This window comes from Gymnogyps californianus, chromosome 17 (genome assembly GCF_018139145.2).
Source record: "Gymnogyps californianus isolate 813 chromosome 17, ASM1813914v2, whole genome shotgun sequence".
NCBI lineage: Eukaryota > Metazoa > Chordata > Aves > Accipitriformes > Cathartidae > Gymnogyps > Gymnogyps californianus.
In genome coordinates, this window is record NC_059487.1 from 4,000,532 (window position 1) to 4,027,772 (window position 27,241).

A 27,241-nucleotide genomic window follows, 5' to 3' on the forward strand; every position below is an offset into this window, starting at 1 on the left:
GTCATTTGTGTAGGGTGAATTATGTTGATGGGGTTTTTTTGCTGTGGTGCCTAACTGCCTTTGGACAGAAATGTCTTTAAAGCCACTAATTATTGCAGCTGGAGTATGTGTAAATATGATCCAGGGTGAAATGTCATCATTTTTTCCCTAGCAATGTTGGGTTCGGTCTTTTTTAATTTTGTCTGTTCTTGCAGTCTTTGGGGAACAGTGATACTACTGCATTTAAGAGGTTAAGTCACATGGTCATAGAATTAATTTTAGATTTTTTTCAGAAAGATTGTGATGTTTTCACTGCAAATATGCCTAAGGAAACTTTTTTTTTCTTTAAAGTGTGCTTTGTGCTTTGGCAAATCTGCAGAAGCACAATCAATTTTTCTGTGGCTTCTTAGGGACTGGGAATGTTTGCACATTTCAGCCCTCATTACCTCAAATCACTTTGCTAATACTTTGTATCCTTCCCCACAAAATTCCTGCTAATTAAAATTTTTGTACAAAGGAATTTTTCACCCGTCATTGAAATTCAGCCACTATGATGTTCCCTGGCTCTCCTTTCTTGTTCCATAGAGGAAATCAGCAGCTTTTGGGGAAAAAAAAAAAAAATCAGAGGGGAGCAGCCAAAATCCCACATTTTCATAGGCATTCCTGTTGAGGACAGACCTTGCAAATTCTTTCTCTTTTCCAGTAGCTTCATGTCTGCAGTCTTGTACTGAGCATGGACTCTTACAAGAGATCATCCATCCCATATTGCCTTGAACTATCATTAGTCCTTTCATTGTGAAGACAGGCACGTGCTGGGGAACGTTTGACAACACAGTTCCAGTGCTGATCATTTTATTTACAGACTCCTCATGTTTCTCTCTTTTTTAAAAACTTCTCCCCAAACCTTATTTGACTTGCATCTTGTTCTGTGTATTATGTAAAAGCTATGATGGAAGAAGTGCTAGAGCAGGAAGGGGTGATGGTACAGCTAGAATGGGTTACAGCCTGAGTTTGGAAGCATGAATTGTCCCAGGAAGGCAATCTGCCAGGCTGCTCTGGACTGTGTTCACCAAAATTAACCTTAGACACAGAATGCCATTTGAACCCTCCCTCAGGGGGTGAAGCACTCAGTCTGGGCTCCTAGCTGAAACTGTGCTGGAGACTGTCTCAGTCTGTTGACTGCAGAGCATTAAAAACCAGCCTCTTCTGCCTTGAGTTAGCTTTTGGGAATGCAGCCACAGGGCTACTGTTGTCCCCAGAGAGGAGGAATTCTCCCCCAGCATATTTTGAGACTCCTGGCCTTTCCTCTTCATGTCCTCTGTCCCTTTCAAGTAAACAGACCTTAGGATCTTTCCTGTGAGAAGCATTGGAGAGCCATGTTTGCATCTGCAAAATGATGTGTTAAGAAGAAAGGAGAAATACTGTCCCTCACTTTCCCCTAAAACAATTGAACATAATCCTTAAGCAAAGGGACTTTAGCCACATCTCTGAGTCAAGCCATACAGAAGTGGCGATAGGTTTGTATTTAATGCATGGCGCTTGGAGAAAGACATGAGTCCACATTGTGTCCCTGTCATCGTCATTCCCCCAAGATCCTACACATGTTCTCGAGTAATTAACATCTCTATGTCACCTTCCCTTTAAAATAGGACAGTGAACCTGGTTCCTCACCTGTAGCAAAGAAAACAGGTGGGGCATGGTTCTTTTTTTCTCCTAAATGGCAAAACCCACAAACACATCTTGCCTTCAGCCAACAGCTTAGCCAATTATGCAATCTGCTATATTGGTACACAATGAAAAAACATAGCAGAAACATTATGAGGTTCTTAACTCTTAATTAAGAGATAAGATTCACTATTTTATTTACCACTCTGTTGCCACCATTGGTCTGGTACGACATAGCTTTTCGCCCGTATTGGTGCTCCTAGGTTTGAAATACAGAGTAGGGAGAAAGAGGAAAATCCATTCCAGACTGGTCATTTCCCAAGAAATCATTTCCTTTTCCTTCTCTCTACCTTACGTCCCATCACCCTTCTCACACGTGCACACGCAGAAGCATGGCGCAGCCACCCTGCAAGCTGGTGCAGAGCATGCACAGCACCTTCTCCCTCTCCCAGCATGGTCTGCTCAGCACTTCCACCCACATCTGACTCATACAGAGGAGAAAAGGAAAGCCCCCACAACTGCCATCTTAATACTTTGGGGGTTTATTTATTTCTTTACTTTAAACCCAAAATCTTAATCTGTTGTTGTTTTTTTTTTTAACCTAGAAATATTGTGCCTTTTGATTCAAGTCTGCTTCACAGATGTACAGCACAAAGGACTGTGCAGTTTGTAGGCTCATCTAAGCATTGTCTGCCATGGTTGGAAAGCGATAAGGTTTTGAGCTTGTACCCTTTCATCTTAAAGTGCCTTGGAAACACTCATTAACACAGCCCCGCAGAGGTTAGGAGCACAGTTCCTCCCCTTCGTGGTTAGGGAGATTGAGGTCAGAGGGCTTTTTTGAGGTGAAAGTATAGCGTCAGAAATTAAATGCCAGTGTCACAGGCTGTGAATATTGCCCCACAAGCTCTTAAAGGATGGCTGGGATCCAAATGTGCCACCTCTGTAGCACTACATCACCAGGGAGCAACAGCAGACGGGGGCTAATCCCTTCTGTAGTTCCTAGAGTCCATTGCAGCAAAAAGGATAGCATTTGCTTCCAGCTGTTTTCTTTCCAATTACTAATATTACTGTTAGTAGTAGTAATAGTAGAATTAGTATTATTTGCTGAGTCTCAAAATATAAATAATTGATTTGGGTAATCTCTGCTCTTGTGACACTTCTTTAATGAAATGTCTTCATTGGGAGCAAAAGAATCCCATTATGAGACATTCATTCATTGCAGAGCGATAACAAGGAGAAGGATATGTGATTTGTATAATCTGGTTAAATGGCTCAGTTTGCCTAGCCATAGCCTCCCGGGTATAATATTCGTTTGAATAAAAGTTGATTGAATTTTTTTTTTAACTAATCTTATTCTTTTGTTAGAGCCACAAGCAACCTGCTGCCTTTATTGTAACCCAACACCCTTTGCCCAACACCATAGCAGACTTCTGGAGGCTGGTGTTTGATTATAACTGCTCCTCTGTCGTGATGCTGAATGAGATGGATGCAGCACAGGTAACTGATTTTTCATCGTTTCTGTCATGTTAACTTTCTTCTCAAATCCAGATGGTTTTAAGAGCGTTTCTGCTGCCATTTTCTTGTGCCCCCCCCCCACCCCAATAAATAAATGAAGGGGAACTGGAAAGTAATAGGTGATGTTTTGGGGTATAATGCAGAATAAGTCCACATGCTTGGCTCCTTCTAAGGCAGCTAATTCTTACTGCAGTTAACAAGGATATCTAAATAAGTTATGTTCGTGGGCCTAAATCTTCCTCCCAAACCTTCTTTCTTCCCTTTCATGTTTTTGTCTGTCTTTGGCTCAGAAAAATGTTCCCTACCACAGCCTCACTGTGCTTCATGCTTGCCTGTTCACATGGCATCTCCAGAAGAATAAAACCAAGAGAGATGCTGAAATCATTCGAAGGATCTTTTCCCTGAGATTTCCAGTGCAACTCTGTAATACTGAGAAGTGTGGTTTGCACAGTTTCTGGAGAAGCACATTGTGCTGTGTATTTTTTTTTTTTTTTTCTTTCTAGTGTCATGTGTAAGTCGGTTTCTTGGCTACTAAACACACCATTATTTTCAGGAGTTGAAGCTTGCCAGGGGAGGAGCTGTTGCAGTTCCTCCTGTACTAGCGTTTCCAGCCACCTTGCTGATGAGTGGCAGAAGATAACAGCTTTCAAAAAGGCATAATCATGCAATTTGTGTGAAGAGTACATTTGGCATGGCTAATTCACCCATTACAGCACTTGTTAAGCAGGAGGAGAGGAACCCTCAAGTAGTTGGTACTTCATGAATTAATTTTTCATTTGTTTCTTCTCTGTCTTCAAAATCTTACCACACTTGAAGGCAGCAAGATTATTAGTCTCTTTTTTTGATGGTAATGAAGAAGCCAATCACCCCGTTCGTTGAGGGGATCTCCCTTCAGGGTGAACTCTATGGGATTCCATTTCCAGCCGCAGTAAGAGCTCTGCTCAGAAGTGGACCCTCTTGGTGACCTGCAGAGTCCCACCACTGTGCGAGGAACTGGAGGTCCTGTGCATTTCCTGCCTCCTATCTGATTCACCCTGCCTGATTCTGCGTCTTGGCGTTGAATCCAGAGGCAAATTTAATCTTTTCCTTTTTTTTCTGACACTTTAAAGAAAAACACAGCTTTTTCTGGAAATTACACACTTTCTCACACTTCGTTCTTGGAAAACACAAACGTATCAGCCTCAGCCAGTGTTATTCTTGCAACTATCTTTCTGCACAAGACTTTACCTGCTTTGTTTTTTTCCTAGCAAAGTTTTGTTTTTATGAGGTAGTCTGTAGGCACAGAAAAGGAGATTTGGCAATGCATAAAGTCACTTTGACGGTTACTCTAGCATAGTGTCACCTAGCTCGAGTCTGCAACCAATGCCAAAACCACTCAGCTAGCCCTGGAAGTTAAGGATGATTTTCAAGTTTGTATCTTATGAGCTTTCAAGGCAAAGTGTGACAGTTCGGTATCATAGAATCGTAGAAACATTTGGCTTGGAAAAGACCCTTAAGATCATCAAGTCCAACTGTAAACTTAATGCTGCCAAGTCCCACTAAACCATGTCCCTAAGCACCACATCTACAGGTCTTTTAAATACCTCCAGGGATGGTGACTCCACCACTTCCCTGGGCAGCCTGTTCCAGTGCTTGACAACCCTTTCAGTGAAGAAATTTTTCCTAGTATCCAATCTAAACCTCCCCTGGCGCAACTTGAGGCCATTTCCTCTCATCCTATCACTTGCTACTTGGGAAAAGAGACCGACCCCCACCTCGCTACAACCTCCTTTCAGGTAGTTGTAGAGAGCGATAAGGTCTCCCCTCAGCCTCCTTTTCTCCGGGCTGAACAACCCCAGTTCCCTCATTGCTCCTCACAGGACTTGTTCTCTAGACCCTTCACCAGCTTCGTTGCCCTTCTCTGGACACGCTCCAGCACCTCAATGTCTTTCTTGTAGCGAGGGCCCAAAACTGAACGCAGTATTCGAGGTGCGGCCTCACCAGTGCTGAGTACAGGGGGACGATCACTGCCCTAGTCCTGCTGGCCACACTATTTCTGACACAAGCCAGGATGCTGTTGGTCTTCTTGGCCACCTGGGCACACTGCTGGCTCATATTCAGCCGGCTGTCAACCAACACCCCCAGGTCCTTCTCCGCCGAGCAGCTTTCCAGCCACTCTTCCCCAAGCCTGTAGCATTGTATGGGGTGGTTGTGACCCAAGTGCAGGACCTGGCACTGAGCCTTGTTGAATCTCATACAATTGGCCTCGGCCCATCGATCCAGCCTGGCCAGATCCCTCTGTAGAGCCTTCCTACCCTCAAGCGGATCAGCAGATAAGTTGTGAAAGTGAGGTTTCTGAAAAGGAAACTTAACAATGTTGTGCTTGCACTGTCATTGTATGACAACGATGTAAGTATCTAGCTGTTCATCATTGCCTAATCCAAGCGCTGTACCATAAGCACTACGGAACTGTTGGTGTACAGTTGCCTGCAGATACCATATTTGTGTGCATGAGCAGGGTGTGTTACCCATGAGTAGAACACAAATACAAAAATTGCTTATATAAAAGCTGTCCCTGAACTGTAGAGAGGAAAAGAGTTAAATAGGTAAGTGAACCTTTAATCCACTGTGCAGGGAAAAGGTGCAAATATAACCATGTGGAGGTCAGAGAACATAACAGACAATTTTAAGCACTGTATATACATATACATATGGGTAGATGGCCATTCACAGACCTGCTTTATGAAGAGCAGATTTTCAATGTTAAGGAAAGGTTTAATCTTTTTCTTCTTTCCCATGCACCTTGAGGTTGTTTCCTAAAGCACCTGCTCAGCTCAGATCTCCTTGCCTGTTGGACAGATGCTTTGAGAGGAGATCTGTAGGCTGCTTGAAAGTCTGAATGAAGAGTAAAGACAACCTTCAAAGGAGGACTTGCGTATGTGGTCTTGGCTGGCTTGCTTAATCTTGAAAAACTAACAAGGGCCAAGGTGCATAAGACTGCATGAATATCCCACCCAACTTCAATCCCATATGATCGAAGGAATAACAGGAATACAGAATTAATGCAGTAGCATGCACGCACTTGACGTTATTACTGGCAATGATTGAACTTGAAAATCTTGAGATCAAGTTCAAATGAGCATCTGGGGGTTTCAAAACTTCTAAAAAATTACACTTGAAAATAGGAAGAAAAAAACAGAAAGAAATACAATCTCAGCAGAAACTGCTAATGAGATCTCATGCAAAATATTTTCTCGCCATGATCTATTTCCAGATGGATTTGAAATACTTAGATTGTAATTTGTGTGGATAGGATTTTTTTTTTGTACTTTGAATTCAGTAATATCAGCATAAGAAAAAAGACTTCCAACCTGCTTCACAAACTTCAGAGATTCAGTTGTGGTTCACCCTGAAATCAGAGTTGCTCTCATTGCTCTCGGAGCAAACTCATTCTCCCTCCCGTGCTCACTGGTAGAGTCAGAAAGCTAAAAAGTTCATCTTACAGAAAAAAGAAGGTCCACTTTACTTGAATTAAGGTTAATTTTCTTGGTGCGTGTACTGTTTCCTTATTAACACCAAACCTCTGTGGTTGCTATTAAATTTACCTACAGACACTAATCTTTTAATGTTCATTTTAAATCTATACCCCTATAGAAGCTTCTTTTGCCAGCCACCTTTTCTACACCTTTAGACCCCAGAATTCAATCAGTTACAAAGTGTGTTCGTACAGAAAAAAAAAAGGGGGGGGGAAGTCAAACTTTTAAAATATATTTCTTTTTTCTTCATGATATAAAAAACTTTTACTGAGCTAGAAGGAGGTCTTCTCTGAGCAAATACATGTAATACATGTAATACATGGATTGGTTATGGATTTTGAGCTGGTTATAAATTTGAAAGGAAAGAAGACTGAACATGTATTTCCTTGTTAAATAGTTAAGGTGCTTTCTGTTTCTTTTGGCGTTTTCTCCAGCTCTGCATGCAGTACTGGCCAGAGAAGACGTCCTGTTGTTATGGCCCAATTCAAGTAGAGTTTGTTTCAGCAGACATCGATGAAGATATCATCAACCGGATATTCCGGATCTGCAACATGGCCAGGGTAAGATCAGTGAAATACTAGGTTTGCTATTTATTCTCAAAAATATATTTTGGCATGAGGAAGAGGCAGAACCAAGACTTGTGATTTGGAGATGCTGAATCTCTCACCTAGGAACAAAATTCCACTGCAGAATTTAGTAGCTACTTCCTTTAATTAACATTTAATTGCATCAGTCTGTATTGGTAAAAGACTCTTGGCTGAAAGTAGAAAGAAGATATGAGCTGAGAATCTGTATTTAAATGGAAAGCATTTTTCTGTGTAAATTTGAGAACAATTAATCACTTACTAGCCAATGTAAAACCATCAGTATCGTAGGAAATAAAATGGGATAGTGTCAGCAGCTCTCCATCTGTCAGCTACTATGCAGTGTCTCTGAAGACAGATGCAACATTTACTGGCTAGACTGGGATTCCCAATTGCCACTGTTTTTCCTATAAATAAGCAACTGCCATTTCTGTAAGCAACTCTTTGTCTGTATCCCTCAGCCCCGGGACAGCTGAAATGATAGAAACAAAGTTTATCAGCACACTGGACCCTGGCAATGCAACTTCAGGGCTGCAGGAAAGGGTTTCAGTAGAGGATTTTTCTCTCATTAGTTGTTTCCCAGATTGATTATGTCTCCTTTTTTGTTCCTTTTTTATTTTTTCTGATCAGAAATGGAAACAGGCTCCATAAATTATATTTCCATGCTGTTTAACACATCAGTCTCTGATTGTATGGTCAGAGCCTGTGCAGCAATTCAGTTGTGGCATTGCAGAGTGAACCTTTTGGTCCAGCTACACAAATTGATAAATCAGTTAGATATTCACCTTCCTATATCCCAGGCCAACTGCCTCTGAACCAGGGACAGCCTTGAAGTCATATAGCTAATAAGACTAAGGCTCTGTGACTCTCAGGATGAAGCTGGCTCATAAATGCATAGCTGGCAGGGTGGATGCTGTGAACTCGCGGCTCTCTGCACCCATCTATGTTCAACACCAATGGCCACCACTAAAATCTTTATGAGTATCCTTTCCTGCCACAGTCCCCAGAGATTTTTTTGAGGGCCTTCTTTGCCTTTAGTTCTTATGGCTCAACTAATCTCCAGCATAGGCAACCAGGAAAGGCACATCTGATCTATTTGATCTGTTCATACAGTTTGATGAGACTTTATTCTCTACCGGATCCAAAAAACCCAAGGGATCCTATGCACCTAGTTTCTGCCTGGCTCTGTAATATCTGAGGTCATCATTGTTATCCAGATCACCGAAAAGTCCTTGTTTCCCCACTGTATCAGGTATCCAGAGTGGAGGATGTTAACATCGATGATATTGGATCTGGAGGCGAAGATGCCGTGTAGCCAGTGCCCCTGCTTTACCCTATCTCTCTGCTTCCTGCCCCGTTCCATTTAGCATCTTGAAAATGCTCTTTGTTTTAGCCTCAAGACGGATATCGCATAGTTCAGCACCTGCAGTACATCGGCTGGCCAGCATACAGGGACACCCCTCCTTCCAAACGCTCCCTCCTGAAGGTGGTCAGAAGGTTGGAGAAGTGGCAGGAACAGTACGATGGGAGAGACGGGCGGACTGTTGTCCACTGCCTGTAAGTAGGACTGGAAAATGTCGGTAACCTCACAAAATGCTGTCTGAAGAGCACCGATTATGGATCTGGCAATTTGGTGGTTTGCCAGGCTTCAGCTGGGGAAAATGAAGTTAAATTACGTTTGTAATACACTTCAAGTTGAATGTTGTGCTACATTATAGCATCCTGGCCCAGAGATTTTACTGATTGCAGTGAGGAGTAGCTGAAAAAGCTCTGCTACTTTCTGTTGCGTGGGTAGGTCTCATGACTGGAGCCAAGACACAACCGAAGCAGCACTGCCACGTGTCCAGCTCTGACCACAGAGCTGCTGTGAGCCCCAGAGCAGTGAGGAGCAGCACTGCAGTCCCTGGGGCTTCCCTCTCCACCGCTGCCAGGGATCGGCTTAGCCCTTCCATCCCTGTCTCCTGCCCTGCAGGTCTCCACTTTCACAAACCCTTGAACGTCCTTAACCAGTCCTTACGTTGCAGACCTTTCTGAGGACGCGTGGTGTGTGAGCTGCTGTGTAAGCAGTGCTCTCCTCCGTTCCCTCAGCCTTACCTGGCTTCATCTGTTGCCTCTTTTCTTCTGCGCCCAGGAACGGTGGGGGACGCAGCGGCACCTTCTGTGCCATCTGCAGCGTGTGTGAAATGATTCAACAGCAAAATATCATCGACGTGTTCCACATAGTGAAAACGTTACGGAATAACAAATCCAACATGGTGGAGTCACTGGTAAGCTTTTTTTCCTGCGCCTTACCCCACCCAGCGTATGCAGGGGGACTTTAGGATAGGTTAAAAAGTTTCATGACTTAGCCCACTATGAATCAAAACGAATCATAACGTGAAGCCATCAGAATTAACATCAGTCCCATTTTAGCACGTGCAATGAATCCTCCGGTCCCACTGCTTCTCTCCGTGAGCAGAGGGGGGGGACGAGCTGCCCTGGCAGTGTGATGAACACTGTCTCCCATGCCCAGCTGCCTCCAGGAGGTTAAACCCCAAGTAGCTGTCACCATGGCTGTGGGGAGGGGGTGGGATTTGTCCTCCTGTGCATGCGTACAGCCCGGTGCTTAATGCTGCGACATGCCTTGAAACCAGGAAGGGAGAACAGTCCGAACCCCAGGCCTTGCTCCCTGCAACCGAAGAGATTAAACTGTCCTGAATTCAGTCTTCTCAATCGATCACACCGAATTCTTTCCTCAAAAGCAAAGCATGCAATGAGGGCTTGAAGCAAATACTGAATAGTCCATGCTGTGGCTGTCTCTTTTGAGTGCTTTCCTTTTCCATTGACGATACCATCTCTTAGTAATGCTTGTTCAGGATCACGTAGAAATGCAATTAATGTTTGCCTGGTCCTGCCAAACAGTATCAGAAAGAGGGAGGAGGCATTTTTTGCAGCTTGTAGAATGAGGCTCTGAAGAATGTACTCACATCCTAATGCCACTGATTTCTGTTCTCTCTTTCAGGAACAGTATAAATTTGTATATGAGGTTGCACTGGAATACTTGAGTTCTTTTTAGCCCAGCGGAGGGAGGGGAGCCTCCGAAATGCCAGACGCCAGTGTCTGGCAGATGCTTCTCCCCTCTCCCACACTGGAAGGCAGTAACAAGTGTGGGAAGGAAAACCTCTCCTTCCCAGAGCAAGAGACTGAGATTGCACAGACCTCGCTGGAAGGAGACGATGCCTGTGTTTGCTGCTGCCTGCTTTCTATCAGAACATCTACTGCTTCTTAAATAACCTACTGTAAAAGTTAGCAACATGGGAGACAGGCTGAAAGACTGGACTTTCTAATCCCCTCTGACTTCTCTCCTCTTTTGGATTCTATTTTTGCTCTCCTTGCTGCAGAGTGGGGAAGGAATGAAACCCTTAGGAAATTCTCTTTTAAATGTCTCCTTTTTAATTTATAATTTTGTTCTCAAATCCCAGTCTTTAATTTTTTAATTTCATGCAGCAGTCATTTGGGAAAAATGAGATAGCCATAGGGGATACATGAAATGTTTCATTACAATTTGTCTACCTTATCTGTTTCCTTTTATTTGTTTTTCCAAATGAAAAGGCCAACACAAAAAAACCAACACTGGAATTCTCTTCCCATATGTAGTCCCTTTTAGCATGAAAAGAGATAGCGGAGATGAGAAGCTGTTCATGGATTCACTGCCTCGGCTTCTACACAAATGTTTCCTCCCAGTTTCTGCTAGACTCCCAAGGCTGCGCATGAACCGGTTACATCTCTCTGGTCTGTGTTTGTTTCGGTGCTGGTGAAGTGCTACCATTAATGAGTTTCCCAGCCACTTGAACCTTAAGGTTAAACATTTGCATCAAACAATTGCATTTGTCTTGCAACTTCGGTAACTTTGTTACCATATTTTTCAAGTATTTGCTGGGGTGCCAGTGTGTCTTTGAAAAACAGGGTATAAAGTAGGTATTATTGATCATATACTATGTATTATTTTTATTTATTATTTGTGTTGCTGTAGAACTTAGGACCCCTAGTCATGACAGGACCCTGCTGAACTAGGCACTGTGCAAACAGAGAACAAAGAAGGTTCCTGCTCAAGAGCTTAAAAACTGAAGGTAATCTTAAGATTGGGTTTGGTCAAGATTTCCTCACTATTTCCAAACTGTTGTACAGTCAGATGTAGTTGAGTGATTTATTCAGATTTCCAGGTCCTACGAGCTTCAAAATGGTAACCCATCCAAGCTGTAGGAAAGGTGATGTACATACACAGAAACCTGTTCTGACGTGTTAAGAAAAGTGTTAGACCAGCACAGCAACTTTCCTCCTTAAGTAAAACAGCTTTTGTTTTATTCTGCAAAAATGCCTGTGCAACTCTTCTTCTTTGAAACAAACACCAGATGTGTTTTGCCATGGTTCTGGATCTCACTCTGACTTCTTAGCAGCTAAGAAATTGCTTTTCTGAAAGAGCATGTTTAAGTAGTTAATCATTAAGGTCTGCAGGGTAATCCTGGAGAAAAAAAAAATTGAATGAACAAGGCCTTACAATATTCAGTATTTCAATTTAGCCATTTATTTATCTTGAGGGTGCGGGGATACAGGTTGCTCTGTTGTGTAAATTAGATTCCGGGAGATGTAGGTTTCTTCAAATACAGACTTGCTAAAAGATAGACTGAAGGTAAGAGTTTAAGGAAACTCCGCTTTCTTACCACCCTGTAGTTTTCCACCCTCAGGTAAATACTCAGAGACTGTGCTGGGAGCTCTGCCATGTCAATGCCTGGCATAGAGCATGCCAGAAGTTTGAACGATTTTGCTAATTCTGTATGTAAATTCAAAAGGCATCTCTGCTTCATGGTTCTTCTTTTTCCAGTAGTCATACCTTTGCCTTGACAATGAAGGATGAAAATTAAATCTGATAAAAGCAACTCTTGACTCAAACATACCAGTATCTAACCAAAAAGTTGTCATCTCTACCAGGACCCGCAGCGGTCTAAGGAAGGATGCTTGGAACAGCAATAATCTTCCTGCTAAGCAGAGGAGGGGCTTCATAGGATGCTGAACCACCTCATATTCTTTCCAAGGAACTTTGGATTCTTGGCTTGTTCCGAGTGAATATCGTGAAGGTCTTAAATGAGCTTGAACCACATTGTCCCTGATGTAGCCAGTGTGCCATAAAGTATCGGTGAGAACCCCCTCGCAGGTACCTCTGCTCTGTTTCTAGTTGGTCCTTTCTGTTGTCTGCAAGAAATCATGAGATCACCTTTAGCTGCTGTTGGGGCTGTAGGTGGATGTCTGGCGTCTCGTGAAACAAACTACTGGTTTTAATTGGTTTTTTTTTCCTTTTGCCGCTAAGCAACACAAACAATTCTGCAGAAAAAAATAGAAGGCAAAGGAAAACTATGAGATAAAAATGAGGAGGAAGGCACAATATTATTGTTTGGATTACAGGTGGCTTGCTGTAACAGTGTAGGTCAGGAGTTGGGAGCAATTAGCAAAGAAGAGGGAATCCCGATCCCAGAATGGGATTTTTCAACAATTGCCCAGGTAGGAAGAAGCTACAGGTCAGCAAAGTGTTCGTGACTTCGCTAACTCCAGAAAGCCAGAGGGAATCACTCCCCATGGATGCTATGGAAATACTAATTAGTATTTAGCATTCTGTTAACTTTACACGGAAACTAGCATAGCGATAGGTCCCCCTCATGAGTTTCTGAAAGACTAGTGCAAGCACTGAGGGTGACAGCCAGGATAAAAGGAATAAAGAGGTAGAAGAAATGGCAATATGACTGAGCTGTGAAGTGTAGGAGGTAATTCAAGGCTTAACAGTAGCATGAAGGAAAGTGGATTAAAAAGCCAGAAGTAAGCCCATAGGAGGGATGTATGCGTGGAGAGAAGGTGTTGGATGAGCAGAATAGCACTTGCAGTGGAGTTGTTTAAGGTCTTGAGGTAGGTTTGAATGTGGTTTATGGTATGAAAAATGCTACTAAAGGGTCAGGTGCATGTGTCAGCTGACCCACAGCAACTTGCTGTGTGCTTTTAGCCCTCTGCAAATGCCAAGTGACTTCAGCATAAACTGCAGGGAAAGATATTTAAGCTAAATTTTACCTTTTATTGGCAAGGAACAAGTTTAATGCAAATGTTGGTTACCACAGCCTGACTGTTAGTCACAGCTTATTATGTGGCAACTCAGCCGTGTGTCTCAACCTTTTTCTAATGTCCAGCCTACAGTCCGTGTCGAAGGATGCTCAGCAAACACTACAGATTATGTTGCCAAACTGTTATATCGTCGTGCAGTTACGTTGTTTTCGGGGGACTGACCCAGCTCCGGTCTGTGTTGGCTCAGGGATCTTTATGCTGTTCCTTATTGCACAACGCATATATGCTGAATGTGAGTTAATGATGGAGGCAATTGTGTGGAAAGAGAAAAGCAGCTCACTTTAAATAACCTTATTACCCTGGGGTTGTTTAAACCCTAGAGAACAGCCTGTAGCAAAATAGGTAATGTGTTTGAAGCAAGATTATGGGTGATGGGTTTGTTTTTGCTGGGAAAGAGAGAAATTATGAGATGAGATAAAGGAGGCTTTCTCACTCCTGAAAGGATTAATAGTCAGGGTGAGCTTTCCAACTTAAGTATCCCCTGCTGTGGGTGGAAAGCAATAATGTATAGTAGAAAAGGTGAATTCCTCAATTTTAGGCTGGAAAGATACGATATTGACAATATTTGAATGGTCATAATGAAGATAAACTTACTCCCATTCAGACATCCTTCAGGGCTGAGGGAGCACTGTTTATTGATAGCATAGTATTGGTCTAAAGCTAATCTGAAATACAAGGAACTAGAAACAGGTAAAGAAGGGTGGTTCAGGAGTGACTATCTCATACAGGGGGTAACTAACATCTTAAATTATTAAGGGATGTAACTGAAGCAATGAATTCCAGAGCTATCTAGGCTGGCTGCTAGAGAAGGAAGACCCTGAGTTGTCTGAAGGAAAGAGATAGACCAAAACCCCTAAAAGGTACAGTAGGTCTTAACAATCTTTTTTTTAGTTTTGTGTGTGTTTGTTTGGTGGTGGTTTGTGGGTTTGGTTTTGTTTAATTAAGATCTCTGCAGGACCTGTGTCCTGTGCTGGCTCTTTGGGGTTTTTTTCCTTCTTCAAATTACCTGTAAGGAAAAAGGCGTTTGACCCTCTGTAAATAGGCTCGAGGTACTTTTTTATTAATGTAAAGAAGAGAGACCATACAAGAGAGTACAGTGTACATGTGAAGGTAACTGAATCAGGACCTCTGGTAGCAAGCAAGCAAATGGGAATTTGGTGGTTTTATTTATGTCTGCACATTGAAATAAGTGGTATTCTCTGATCAGGGAAGTCTTTGGACTATGGTTAGTAGGAGACCTTTCAATTTGTGATTTAAATTCTTCAGCAAGGTTGCACAGAATCATGTCTGCCTTTGCCATTCTCTGGTGGGTCCCTCTTAATTTATTCACATTTTAGCCATTTATGTGAGCTAGAGGTGTCCATTTTGGTCCACAGGCAACAAGCAGTTAGCATTGAAAGGTTTGTGCATGCACTGAAAAGATGTAACTTTTGTGGCCTTTACCCCCAAGTCAAACTGCAGTTCCTGTACCCCGTCCTCCTGCTCAGCCCGTCCCCATGTGCACACACATTTGAAGAACGTCCAGATAACTCCTGAAAGGCAGACAGAGATTTTGGGAAATGCCTGTGACCCCTCATCACTCTGGTCCACGTAACACTGTAGGGCAGAGGAGGGAATCCCAAAGAATAGCTTTTGCCTAGAGCAGCATGTATTTGTGTGTCAGTAGTTTCCAACCTTTCATTCTGGATCTGTGAACTCCCTGTAAAAAACAGTCCAGTAGCAATGTGGACCCCACAGTAGTAGATTTAAGCCTGCAGATGGTAGACTTGTTTTTCCATTTACTTTTCACAGGCCCTTTAGAAGTAGTTTGTGGCATTTCCCTTGGGAATCTCAAGCCAGGGATTGCTGGTCACTGCTCTTGGTGTGCTGTAGAGTCGGAGAAAGGAGCGAGGCTCCTGCAGCAGGTGATTTGGAAGGCAGTTACACCAATTGCCATCTGGAAGAGAAGGAAAGGAGAAGAAATCTCCTTTGGGAGAAACCAAACACTGGAGGAGAAGGCAGATTAAATGGAGTCCTGAATCAAGTAGGAAAGTTGCACCTTGTTCTGCCTCTCATTTTTGCACGGCTGCTCTTACATCTTTCTTACTCTTCTGAGTGCATACCAAGATCATAAAAAACAGGTAATGCCACATTCCATGCTGTGGAGCTCTGTGGAGATGGAGCAGTCAGAGTGTAACAGAGGGAATAAATCCTGAGGGACAAAGATAAAAGGAGGTTTGCTTGAGAGAGGAATCTTCAAATACAAGGTGCCTCTGTCTGTCATACTTGCAGAATTCTTAACAAGTCATCACAGAGTAGCACACAGTCCTGCTGCAGTCCTGGACGTGCAATGCAGTGGAAATATTCCACTCAGAAAACTTCATTGTCCTGTAATAAATTTAAACAATCAACTCCGTTACGTTGGTAGCACAGTTAACTTTTATGATATCTCTAGCCAGTGCAAGGGGCATCTCAAGAACTTGGCGTGAGCCTGCTGTATTTTCATTTGAGATTCTTTCATTTGTCTCAAGTGTACAAACTTCAGTCAACCCCAGTTTCTTAGAAAAATAAAAGGGGCCACGTGGCAAAAGTTATTCAGTATAACCACTGCCTTTGGGTCAAAAATTCAGTATACCTCCTAGGAGACTGTGTAATGGTAGAACAAACTACTGCATCTTCCCTGCACAAACCTTTTCAGGAGTGGAAACGGGGAGCCAGCTAATTAAAGTCAGGGAGATAGAAGTGAGTAATAAGGATTCTGTTAACCCTCCTGCGTTCCTGTTTATTTAGATTGCAGTCTTCTATAGCCATACATACATAATATACAATTTAAATGCAAGTGCTCTTTCTTTCCCTGTTCCCAAAAATACCTACAGCTCTTTTTTCATCGAGGGTGAGCCAACAGCATAGCAAGCAAAGCCCACTTTCTGCAGTTTTGGCAAGGACCACTAGGAAAATCTATCATGTATTATCTGTTCATTGACTTGGAAAAGGTATCAGTCATCTTCCTCATATACATACTTGAAGAATGTACAATTTGCTGTAACTGTCAAGCAAAATCATATGTTTTCATACGTCAAGACCAAATCCTGGTGGTACTGAGTGTGATGGAAAGAAAAAAGAAAAAAAACTTGCTGACTTCCAGTGAACTCTAGTTTATAATCTTTATTTGCTGTGTTAAAATATTTTAAAAGCCTCCCTTGTAAAAAATAAACTATACTCAGAACATCCTACAGTTTCATGTTGGACTAGCATAATTGTGAAAATCTGGCAGCTTTTTCAGTTTGTAAAAACATGAGAGATCTAAATTAGCCTTTCCATCCTCGTCCCAGTGCATGCAGCAGATTTTTCACCACTATTCTGTTTTCAACCTGAGCCTTATAACACAAAATAATGCAGCAGACTGAATGACTGATGCTGGTGTTCCCATAGTGTTTCCTGGTGGGGGGGGGGGGAGGGAAAGAAAAAAACGAAATGGGGAAAAGAACAAACTAAAATGTTTTTCTTGCAACTCAGTTCAGCATGAGCTGTTTCTAACCAGTATAAACATGAGCCAGTCCACGCCACTTTGTCTGGAGTAAGGATTTGCTCGTTGCAAGGTGAAGGTACACTGCAGATGGACCCTTTGGGACCAGTCCTGATATTTCATAAACAGGTATCCAGCAGCATAGTGGTTACTTTAGTGGAGGCGCTTGTTGCAGAATGACAGTGTTTCAGTGGAGACATTTTTCATTGGGAGATCTGGTACCCTGAAACGCTACTATTTGGGGGGACTTTGTGAGATATCTCAAGCGTGTTGGGCTATGGAGATTTATTTCCTTGTGTGAGTACATCATCTTTCAATGGGGACCTCCAGGAAATCTTATTTGTGTGAAATTATGGAAAGGAGTGCATTTTCAGGGATGGAAGTGGGAGTGTGGCCAGCACTTTACAAGCTTTCCTGAATTTAGATACTCTAACAAGACCCCAGGACAAATGATGGTCAGTTGTTTGCATTGCTGAAAGTCTAACCAGACTTCATGTGCTGGACTTCCACGTACCTGGAACAGAACTGGCATTACCGCCTCATCGCCCCTGTAGCCCTTTCTTCCATCTCCAGCACTTGAACACTGTACTTCTATGCCAAAAGTTTGAGCTGTATCCTTAACACATCCTTTAACCCATACTGACTCACCGCATTGACAAATTCACTCCCATATTGATTTAATCTCCTTCACCTCCTTCCCACCCCCCCGCGCCAATCCTGTTGAAATTAAAGTGTACTAGCATCACTTGTTGCCAGACTTGTCACTACGTCACGCAGCAATGCTGTGGCTGCATCTGGATCGGCAGTATCCTATTCCAGCTCCCTGGATGCATTTTGCCAGCAGGGAGGAGTGCTGCATGAGAGCTAGTCTCTGCTGTTGCGATGCCGCCCCCATCTTTCCCCCCCCCCCTTTGGCCTTTATGGATTACTGGTGAAACTCACTTGTACAGTTTGGATGTTTGATAGATAAAGCACGTATGAAAAAAAAAGGAAAAAAATATAAATACAAAAATCTCAACACTGTGCATTCAGTGTCTTTTCTTTCTAGCTTAAAAGAAGGAAGGTAAATAATGTCAAGTCAATGAATATCAGATATATTTTTTGACTGTACATTACAGTGAAGTGTAATCTTTTTTTTACAACTGCGAGTCCATCTTATTTATTCTTGTAAATGTTCCCAGACAATGTTTGTAATATGGGCTGTGTTGCAAATCCATAAAATAAATCTGTGATCCGAGATTAATGTTTTACTAAGAGACTCTTGTGCTTGTGCCTTTTCTTTGCACTTAAGAGGGAACAATGCATTGCGAGTAGTACTGCTAGAAATGATGGTGTGATTGCATGGAAAAGAACAAGACCGGCTTCTCGTCACAGTGATGGGCAGCTGGCTTTGCATCATGGTTATCATTCAGAAGGAGCTCAAGAGCAGCAAAGAGAATTCACCGGGCACTTCAGTCTAGCTGCAGATTTTGAGTCAGTCCTCTCAGAAAGCCTGTGTATGTGAGCTAAGTATTTTTGAAAATTACAGTCTTAGCAGCATGGGTTAGAGCAAAGCATATTTTTGCAACGTTTTCTTTCTAACAGGTATTACTATATTGTTTCCTTGGTATTCAAGTGCTGAATAGAGATTGCTAATACTTTACAGAGATTTTCCTGGTGGTTTTTATAGACAGGCACACAAAGGGGGTTTTTGTGCAGATGTTGCATGCCAAACCCAACCATAGGATCTGGGTGTCAGTAGTGGATATTTTCACACGTTTACCAGCAAGCTGCCGTCTCCTGGTCTTCTTGCTCTCATTTATCAACAGACACGCATGGCAGTGCTTGCCATCCGATTCAGTCAGTGCAAAGGAGTAGACTGTAGGCAAGAAAGTAGACAAAGCTTCCGTGCTCTGAAGACTGCTTTATTCCCAGAATACAAGCAGGAGTGCATCAAGATGCACAGCTTGGAGTGTCAGAACAGGAGAGCCCAGTCGTGCTACGCTCATACAACCCAACTGGTAAGAACTACTCCTTTTGGCATTGTTAATTAGCCTTACTAAAAAAATTCTTAAAATAAGGCATCTTAACAAGGATGATGTAACTCCTGTTTTTCTTAGAGCATAGTAAATCTACCTTGGAAGCGTACTTTCCTTTTCTTTCTGTATGTATTCACTATTTTCTTTTGAAAATACTTTGTTTTAATTCTTCATTGCCATGAACAGAATTCTGTTACTGCATTAGGTATCAGTGTTTGGCTCGTATACGGGTGGTTTTTCATTGGCCTGATGAAGCAAATTCCCCATCTTAATTGTGGTGAGCATTCAGATATAACAACTGTTTATTCAAAGAGTTCATTGTAATGAGGTTAGACTGTATAAAACACCCTTCAGTTACACAGAGTTATTGTTATGGCAGGGAGCCAGTTAGAAGAAGTTGATACCAAAGAAAGCTCCTCACCACAGTGTCAGATTGAGAGGAAATTTTACCCATACAGTCCTAACTGGCTAATAGAGACAGTTGTATATTCATAGTGATTAATTACAATTCATCTTGGCACTTTATCCAGATTTATCCAAAATATTTTGCTGACACTTGATATTAACTACAGGTTGCATTTATGGAAGGTAAACAGCAGAGACAGCTCTGCCATATTCCAGATGGTCTTATAAAGATACACGTTGAGGTGCCAGCACTGAGAAACAGACACAAATTCACCTTCCTGTCCTCCTGTCTGCCCAGTGCAAGGATAGTGGTGGGTTAAAGCTGCTGGGGGAAGACAGATGCAGAAGCCTGAAACCCGCTGGGGTTCAATTGCTTCACACCCTGTTCCTGTTGCCGTGACTGACACGTGCAGAGGTGTGAATCCAGCAGACGTTTTATCCAGGTCAGTCATTGCCTCCAAGTATCAGCTGCTACTTTTCCATCCAGCCCCACGATAACCAGTATCATCATACTGATACTACTGCAAGGTCTGTCGAGTTTGCCAGACACTCGTTGCCTGAGCTGAAGCTCTCGCAGGTTAAACCTTTAAATATCGTATCTCACGGTGAGCTGGCTGTGCAGCGGTTGTTTAACAGCAGACTTCAAAACTGGGACTTATTCAGGCATGGCTGTCTACGTGATACTTGTCCAACTCTAGAGAGGGAACATGGATGACTGTCTTGCTGGTGAGAAAAAGGGCTCTCCAGAGGGTGAGTCTGTCTTGGATAAAGCAGTCTCAGGCAGATGGGTTGGGTTGTCCTCTGGGTGTGCGTGTTTTGCTCCACTGATTGAGTTAGCTGGGTGACCAATACTGACTTGGGCAACTAATTTTGAGATGGTGTCGTGGTTTCACCCGGCAGGCAGCTAAACGCCACGCAGCCGCTCGCTCACTCCCCCCACCCAGTGGGATGGGGGAGAGATTTGGGGGAAAAAAAGTGAAATTCATGGGTTGAGATAAAGACAGTTTAACAGGACAGAAAAGGAAGAGAAAATAATGATAAAAGAATTAGAATATACAAAACAAGTGATGAACAATGCAATTGCTCACCACCCGCCAACCCATGCCCAGCCAGTTCCTGAGCAGCAGCCCCCAGCCAGCTTTCCCCCGAGTTTATATACTGGGCATGACGTCATATGGTATGGGATATCCCTTGGTCAGTTGGGGTCAGCTGTCCTGGCTGTGTCCCCTCCCAGCTTCTTGTGCCCCTCAGCCTACTCGCTGCTGGCATGGGGTGAGAAGCTGAAAAATCCTTCACTTAGTATAAACACTGCTTAGCAACAACTAAGACATCAGTGTGTTATCAACATTATTCTCATCCTAAATCCAAAACACAGCACTATAGCAGCTACTAGGAAGAAAATTAACTCTATCCCAGCCGAAAGCAGGACAGATGGCTGCAATTAGATGAGATTTGTTCCCCCGATTAGTAGATACCTGCAAGCAAATGACCTGTGCCATAAATAAAATGGCATAAAGAGAGAAGGAACAGATTTAATGCTTCTTGCTTAGGCTTGGAAGTTCTTTTTCTGAGCCATCTAGCTTGTCCGTTTCAGGTCCTCTCTTTCTTTTGTCAAGTCCCACATTTGAAAAACACTGAAAAACATTTTTTAAAAAAATACTGTTCTGTGTTAATTTTGCTTTTGTACACTGAGGTATAACTTTAATTTAGAGGAACTAAACCAAATAAAAAGACTTGTACTCTTTCTTGAAATGATCTCGTTTTTTGTGAGTTATTTCTATGTCTATTTGAGAGTATGTCATATTTCTTACTAAGAGTGTGTTTATAAATAGCTTGTAAAAGTTTATCCATAAAGTGTTTGTATATCATGAATCAGTAGCTACAGAGCATTTATGCTACAGGTCAATAGGATTACTTAAAAGTCTGTAACATTTACTGATGTGTTTATAAACACCTATAATGTACTCTTTATGCCAAAAGCAATATAATATTTAGTACTCCTTTATTAATATGTTGTAAATGATATACTGTTAAGATAAACTGTAACCTGATGGAATTTTCAGCAATGTGGTGAAATAGCTTTTTTATTACATATATAAATGGTTCCCTCTAAAACAACTGTGAGAGAAAGCCTGGCTTGCATAGAAAAATCAGTGAAACATGCAGAACCTTATTCTGGAGGTGGATAAAGCCAGAAGTTTCTGGCAATAATCCCCTCAGTAGGCTCACATACAGGATGAATGTGAGCCTTGGTCCATGCAGGATCAAGAGGCTGAAGAGCTTGTACTCAGAATCCTTTTATTTGAAATTTCCAAAGCTGTTCCTGGGAGTATCTTTTCACTTATGTTTCATGACTGAGTATGCTGAGAAGGAAGGAGAGACCACCAGTTACTGCCTGAGCCTGTTATGTAGGAAACAGCTCAGCTCTCAGCTCCACCATGGACTTACCGTCTGTTATTAGGAAAGTTATGTTGTTGGTACTTACAATGCTAAGTTTGTAACGGCCTTCTCTGGTGCAGTGCCTGAGTGTGGGATATCACAAATGGGAGGTGATACCTAGATGGTTCTTTCTTCCAAGTAATACGCTGAATTGTGCTTGAACTGACTCAGACTTTTTCCATCCATAAGATCCATGTGGGGCTTCTAACTCAACGGCAGAGCATGCCAAGAGCACATACAGCAAGAATCTCCGTTCAGGACTGAGATGGTCCGGTTTTGTGCATCACTCTTGCAAATGAACCTGTTGCATCAGCAAAGCAGGGGAGCAATTGTGTGTGCAACTCTGTGTGCAAGTGTGTGTGCGTGTGCTTGCCTGTGTCTTCTGTCACCACCTCCTCCTCCTCCTAAAAGCTGAGCACAAATATACCTCTAAAACAAGAGCGACTGGAAGGCTTTATTGGCGGTGTTTATACAATCCAGAGTGCTGACAATGAAAGAACGGGTTGTCTAGGAGTATGCTGGTGATGTGCAAAGAACCAAAATTATTGTTTATTCTGGTGCCATAGGAACTATCTTGCAAAGAAAAATAGGCTTTGACAAAGGAGGTAATGAGCAACCCCAGTTCTCTGTGCTTGTGTGTACACGCAGTTGAATTATAATTACACCACATGGCTGAATGTGCGAATACACCACTTGTAAGCAGCCAGTTTCCAGCTCATTTGTATAATAAGAGGCATCGCAACATGTGATACGGGTTCCTGCGTCAGTTGGGGTATGAAGGATTAGCTGTGGCTTGAGTCAAAATTAATACCAAAATCCAAAATAAGCACTTGGTTTGTTTTGTTTCTGCTCTGGATCCTAATGAAACTGCTTGTTTTTTTCATAGGTTGTATGTAGAAATTATGTTAGTCTTTACAGCTAACTCCATGCCAATGGTAATGCTCTCTCCATTGCTGCAGACAGAAACTTTGCTTAAGAAACGTGCATGGTATGGGAGAAAGGTTTTGCTGACATTTGAGGAGGGGTTTGTTGCTTCCAGTCATGGAGGTCCTCCACACATCCCTTAACCTGTCTTTTGCACAAAACTCTGAGACCTGTTGCTCAGTCTTGTGTTGCTCAGAGCTGTTTTGTATCCAGGGGAAGAACGAACTAAGTGCCACTATTCTTTTTTAGTAGCATTTTTACACTGAAGTCTAGAGCCTGCAAGCATTTTATAATGAATGGGATCTGTTATGTATGTTCACTGCTTGCTGTGTTACTGGTATATGACCCTTTTCTTTTAATCTGCCTCACTCCAGGTTTCACCGTCTAAAAATGTTCTTGTTCTAGCAGGTGTTGAAGTAAAAACCCCTACCTCCAGAAATTCAAATCCCTCTTGGTGCAGATGTGCTCACCCTGCAGTCGGGTCGGGACTGAAGTGTGAGTCTGGGGCTTGGCCCAAGCTCAGGGTTGGAAAACGCGAAGCAAGTGAGTCTGGGGAGGAGGGCTTTGCCCCTGCTCTGGCTCCCTCCGCACCTCTCACACAAGTCACAGCCTCTCGCCGTCCTCCAACCCTCAACTAGTGTGTAGGGTCCAAGGCAAATAGTCCCCTTCCCGCAGCCTCACGTCCCTTTTTAAACAGAATAGCTTCAAAAACATTCATCGTGCCATGAACAAGTATTAAGTCAAAACTCAGTTTGGGCTGTAAACGTGCAAATAATTCTCTTTGACAAACTCCTGCTGCTGTGGTTGCTTACGGGAATCAGCTTTGCAAGCTCGGAGACTAATTTTTCCAAGTTGCAGCTTGGAAGCGATAGGACCAGGCTAAAAAGACACACTAACGCTGTGGAAATACAAAGCAGATAGTAGCTTGCTGAAAGAGAACGGATCTCTGTCAGTACCAGACGTAACAGGTTTTGGTCTGAAAGCACATTGAATAATGTCAGAATTTTATACGCATTGGTCTGTGGAAAACACTGCCCTTGCTTCAATGCTGCTACTTTTTTGTCTGCTGCTTTTAAAGTAATTTTCCCGCTGTGGACCCTGCCTGAAACTGCTGAAGCAGTGGCAAGCCTTTGCAAGCAGGGACCACAAGGAGATCAGAGAGGAATGTTTATTCCTGGGAATCGTACTGGATTTTTGGGGAGGATAACTCCATCACTTCAGGACGCAATTATTTTCAATTTTCTCGCTCTCTCACAGACTTCTGAAAAAGGGGGAGGCTTCGAAGTTATCAGTCCCAAAGCAAGCTCTGAGGGGTTGATAAGAACATGCTGCACCCTTTGAACCTGAGGGGCAACCTTAAAAAAAAAGTATTGCAGATGGATTTAACCTTTTTGGTAAATGCAGTCACATGGAGCGGAAAGATGAAAATGAAATGTTTTCCTAACGTGTTCCATCCAATTTGAAATGACCTAAGCACTGAAATCACTTTCTGTTGCTTTTTCCTTACCTTGTTTGGTGGTTTTCATTGGAAAGCGATTTTCTTTGGTCATCGTATCTTTGTGCGAAGCTGCCCAAGCCTGCCCGCCTGCCTGCCTAATGGGTAAGGGAACAGCACAGCGTAGGCTGCTCCGGCAGCCTGGGCCTCTGCAAAGGGAGACTCGTGGTCATTTGGATTAAATATCAGTTTGATCTTGCTGGCATTTTGCAGCTTCACTTTTGGGCAATCCGGGCTTATTTTTTCTTACAAGTTGAACTTGTGTAAGTACTGTCTTGTGTCAGGACATACATCTTTATGTCCTATATATCTGTATGTCCTATATATGTATGTAGAGCATATATATACGCAACTTGTAAACACTATTTACATATATATGTGTATATATATGTGTGTGTAAATAGCTTTTATGCTACTCATGTAGCATAACATAGAAACATGCAACTTGTTATATAGCATAACGTATATATACAAGTTGTGAACTGTATTTACACATCTATACATATATATGTGTGTATATGTATGTAAATAGCTTTTATGCTACTTCACGTGAGGTTCTCTAGCAAGCTTGGGGCTGTATATGTTACCTTGGGAAGGTGTTAGCGGGGGAGGATGTGCACTGGAGTGATAGCTGGTGGAAGAGATGGGGCGGGGTTCCTCCATCATCACAAAGGCCACGTTTTGGTGTCTTGGGAATTTCCTCCCAAGCCTTTCCAAACTCTGCTGTTTATTTTGAACATGACTGCTGTTTCCCTTAGCAGGCGCTGTGAGGACATGGCTGATCAGGTGACAATGATTTAGTTGTTCTTACGATCTCACATCTCAGTTCAGTGTGGTAAATTCAGAGGCCTAAAACCCTTTCCTATTTTCTGCTATACCCAGTGCCCAAGCACTTTGCTCAAGCTGAATTGCGTTAGGACTTTACCTTAATTTATATCACTCCTTTTGGAGGAATGTTTGTGCGCTAGGAGGGGGCTGTGTTTGTTCATCAGCATGGTAGGAACTATGTGCTGAGAAGCAGAGGAGGCTACTAGGTGGTAAACAGAGAATTTAAATTTCTGAAAGCTCTCTTAAACCTGTTCAAATCTCTGTGTTGTGTAGATAAGGCCAAGCTGTTGTATGAGCTGACACAGTAGGAACAAACTTCTGGCGTACACGCAGCAGTTACAGCATTAGAATTGTAAAGCACCTTTTTTCTTTTTTTAATCAAGGTAGGAGCAAGTTTGAAAGGATGATTTGTGTTGTGTGTTTTCAGCTACAAACAGAAAAAATCAAGAGGGGTTGGAAAGGAGGTGAGGAATCTGAGCAAACACGAACAGTCTGATCTAATCAAACTGGTTGCCTCAAATGTCATCACTATTTTACCTCAATTACTTTTTAGTCTCAGGATATCACAGATTTTAGTGTCCTTTAAATGAGAAAAAAACCCTCCTCCCTGATGCAATCCTTCCTTCAAGGAAGCAGTAACCTAAAATCTGTGCCTAAACTGGCTTTTACCTTTATCTTGGTGATAAAAATGTACAATGAGATGGAAGCAAGTGGATTTGGTTTTTTTTGCTTAGAGACTTGTTTGGGTTGGTACAAACAGGTGACAGCAGGCAGCCTGGGGTTCTGCCAAACCCCGGCACCCTTCGGTATAAAGGGTTTTGTTTTCTTTGGCTCCACAGCCAAGTAGGAATCTAACAGACTTAAAAACTTTGGAGACTGTGACTTCCACCCAAAGGAGAACATGAGCATATTTTAAAATTGTGACTCTTTCAGGTCTAAAACATATACAAAGCAAACATTACCAAGTCACGGAAGGATGTGTGTGTGTCACTCAGCAAAACACCTCCTAGCAAACTTGCACTCTCTGTCTGTCTCGTTTCCTTCTTCCCTGCCTGCTCTGAGACAGGCTAACTGCAAGGCTCTGAGTTGTGTTTGAAGTGCTGCCTTTAAAATCTGAGTGCTACGGTCTAGCCCTGGTTATAGTAATGCTGCAGGGGGAAAAAAAAAGTATTAATGTATTTTCTGATCGCAAAAGTACTAATTTAACCTGAAACTCAGGTATAGCTATGCTTCTTAAGAAATTTATGAGTCAGAATTTTCTGTTAATGATGTTACAAAAACCACTTGAAAGGGCAAAGGAAAAAACTCTGTGTATAAGGTCAAGTGCATTGCTCTGTGGCTGTATTCTCAAACCAAAATACTGGGATGTTCCCAGAAGGTGCAGAGAGCAGTGCAGGACCTGGAAGTGCTATAAAATGGAGGGAATCAGAGGAAAAGAGTGAAGGGACTCGGAGCAATTTCTTAAAAACCATGCTCCACAAACATAGTAGCAGCCAGATTGTGCAGAAGGCCTCCTTACCCTACTGCACACTGAGCAGACAAAAATCTGGATCCTTTGATACCCGCCTTTGTGGTCCAGCCAGCTGCCGTGTTCAGACCTGCTGCCCATGGCAAGCAAAGCTCTTCCCGTGCTACCTGCTCTTTAAAAAGTGGCTTCAGCTCCTGGGGAAAGGACCAAGTGAGGACCGCTGGGCTCTCCTGGCAAGTCCTGTGGGTGAGAGCTAACAACAACGCTGCAGAGGCAGAGCATCCCTTCAGGCAGCCATTTGAGGGAGGCACCAAATAGGAGCATATATATTTATTAATCTGTGGATACTTTAAAGCACAAATGTGCAATGTCTAATTAGACAGGAGGCGACAAGGAGGCTACTGTGGAGTGCCCAAGTATCTCAGTCCACCCTGTGTGCATGCTGGGTGCTGCCAGTGCCGTTATCACTGATTGCGCTGTGGGTGTTATCCAGCCCATTAGTGTCGAGCGACTACTGTTCGTAGGGTTGAACCTCCTACCTCTGGTCTTGAACTTGGGGGAAATCCTTGAACTAAGTAAAGGAGGGAAGATGCCGACAGCTGCTTTTGTCACACGACTCAGACATCAGCAGAGAAAGAGATGTTAAAAATGAACTAATCAGCTTTGTTAACAACAACAAAACTGCTGCCTCCAGGCAAAATTTTGCCAGCTTCAGTTTTCCTCTCTTTCAGCTCAATATACCGATTAAACTGTGACC

General features: G+C 42.7%; 1 protein-coding gene across 1 annotated transcript in view; it reads left to right on the plus strand.

Moving 5' to 3' along the window:
• The window catches only part of PTPRT (protein tyrosine phosphatase receptor type T), a 462,241-nt gene extending 451,700 nt beyond the window's left edge, over positions 1–10,541 (plus strand). The window contains 5 exon segments of the mRNA XM_050907140.1: positions 3,010–3,141; positions 7,109–7,234; positions 8,652–8,815; positions 9,390–9,525; positions 10,260–10,541. Coding sequence (XP_050763097.1) covers positions 3,010–3,141; positions 7,109–7,234; positions 8,652–8,815; positions 9,390–9,525; positions 10,260–10,313 — 612 coding nt within the window. The 3' untranslated portion in view covers positions 10,314–10,541.
• Positions 10,542–27,241: the final 16,700 nt, after the last annotated feature.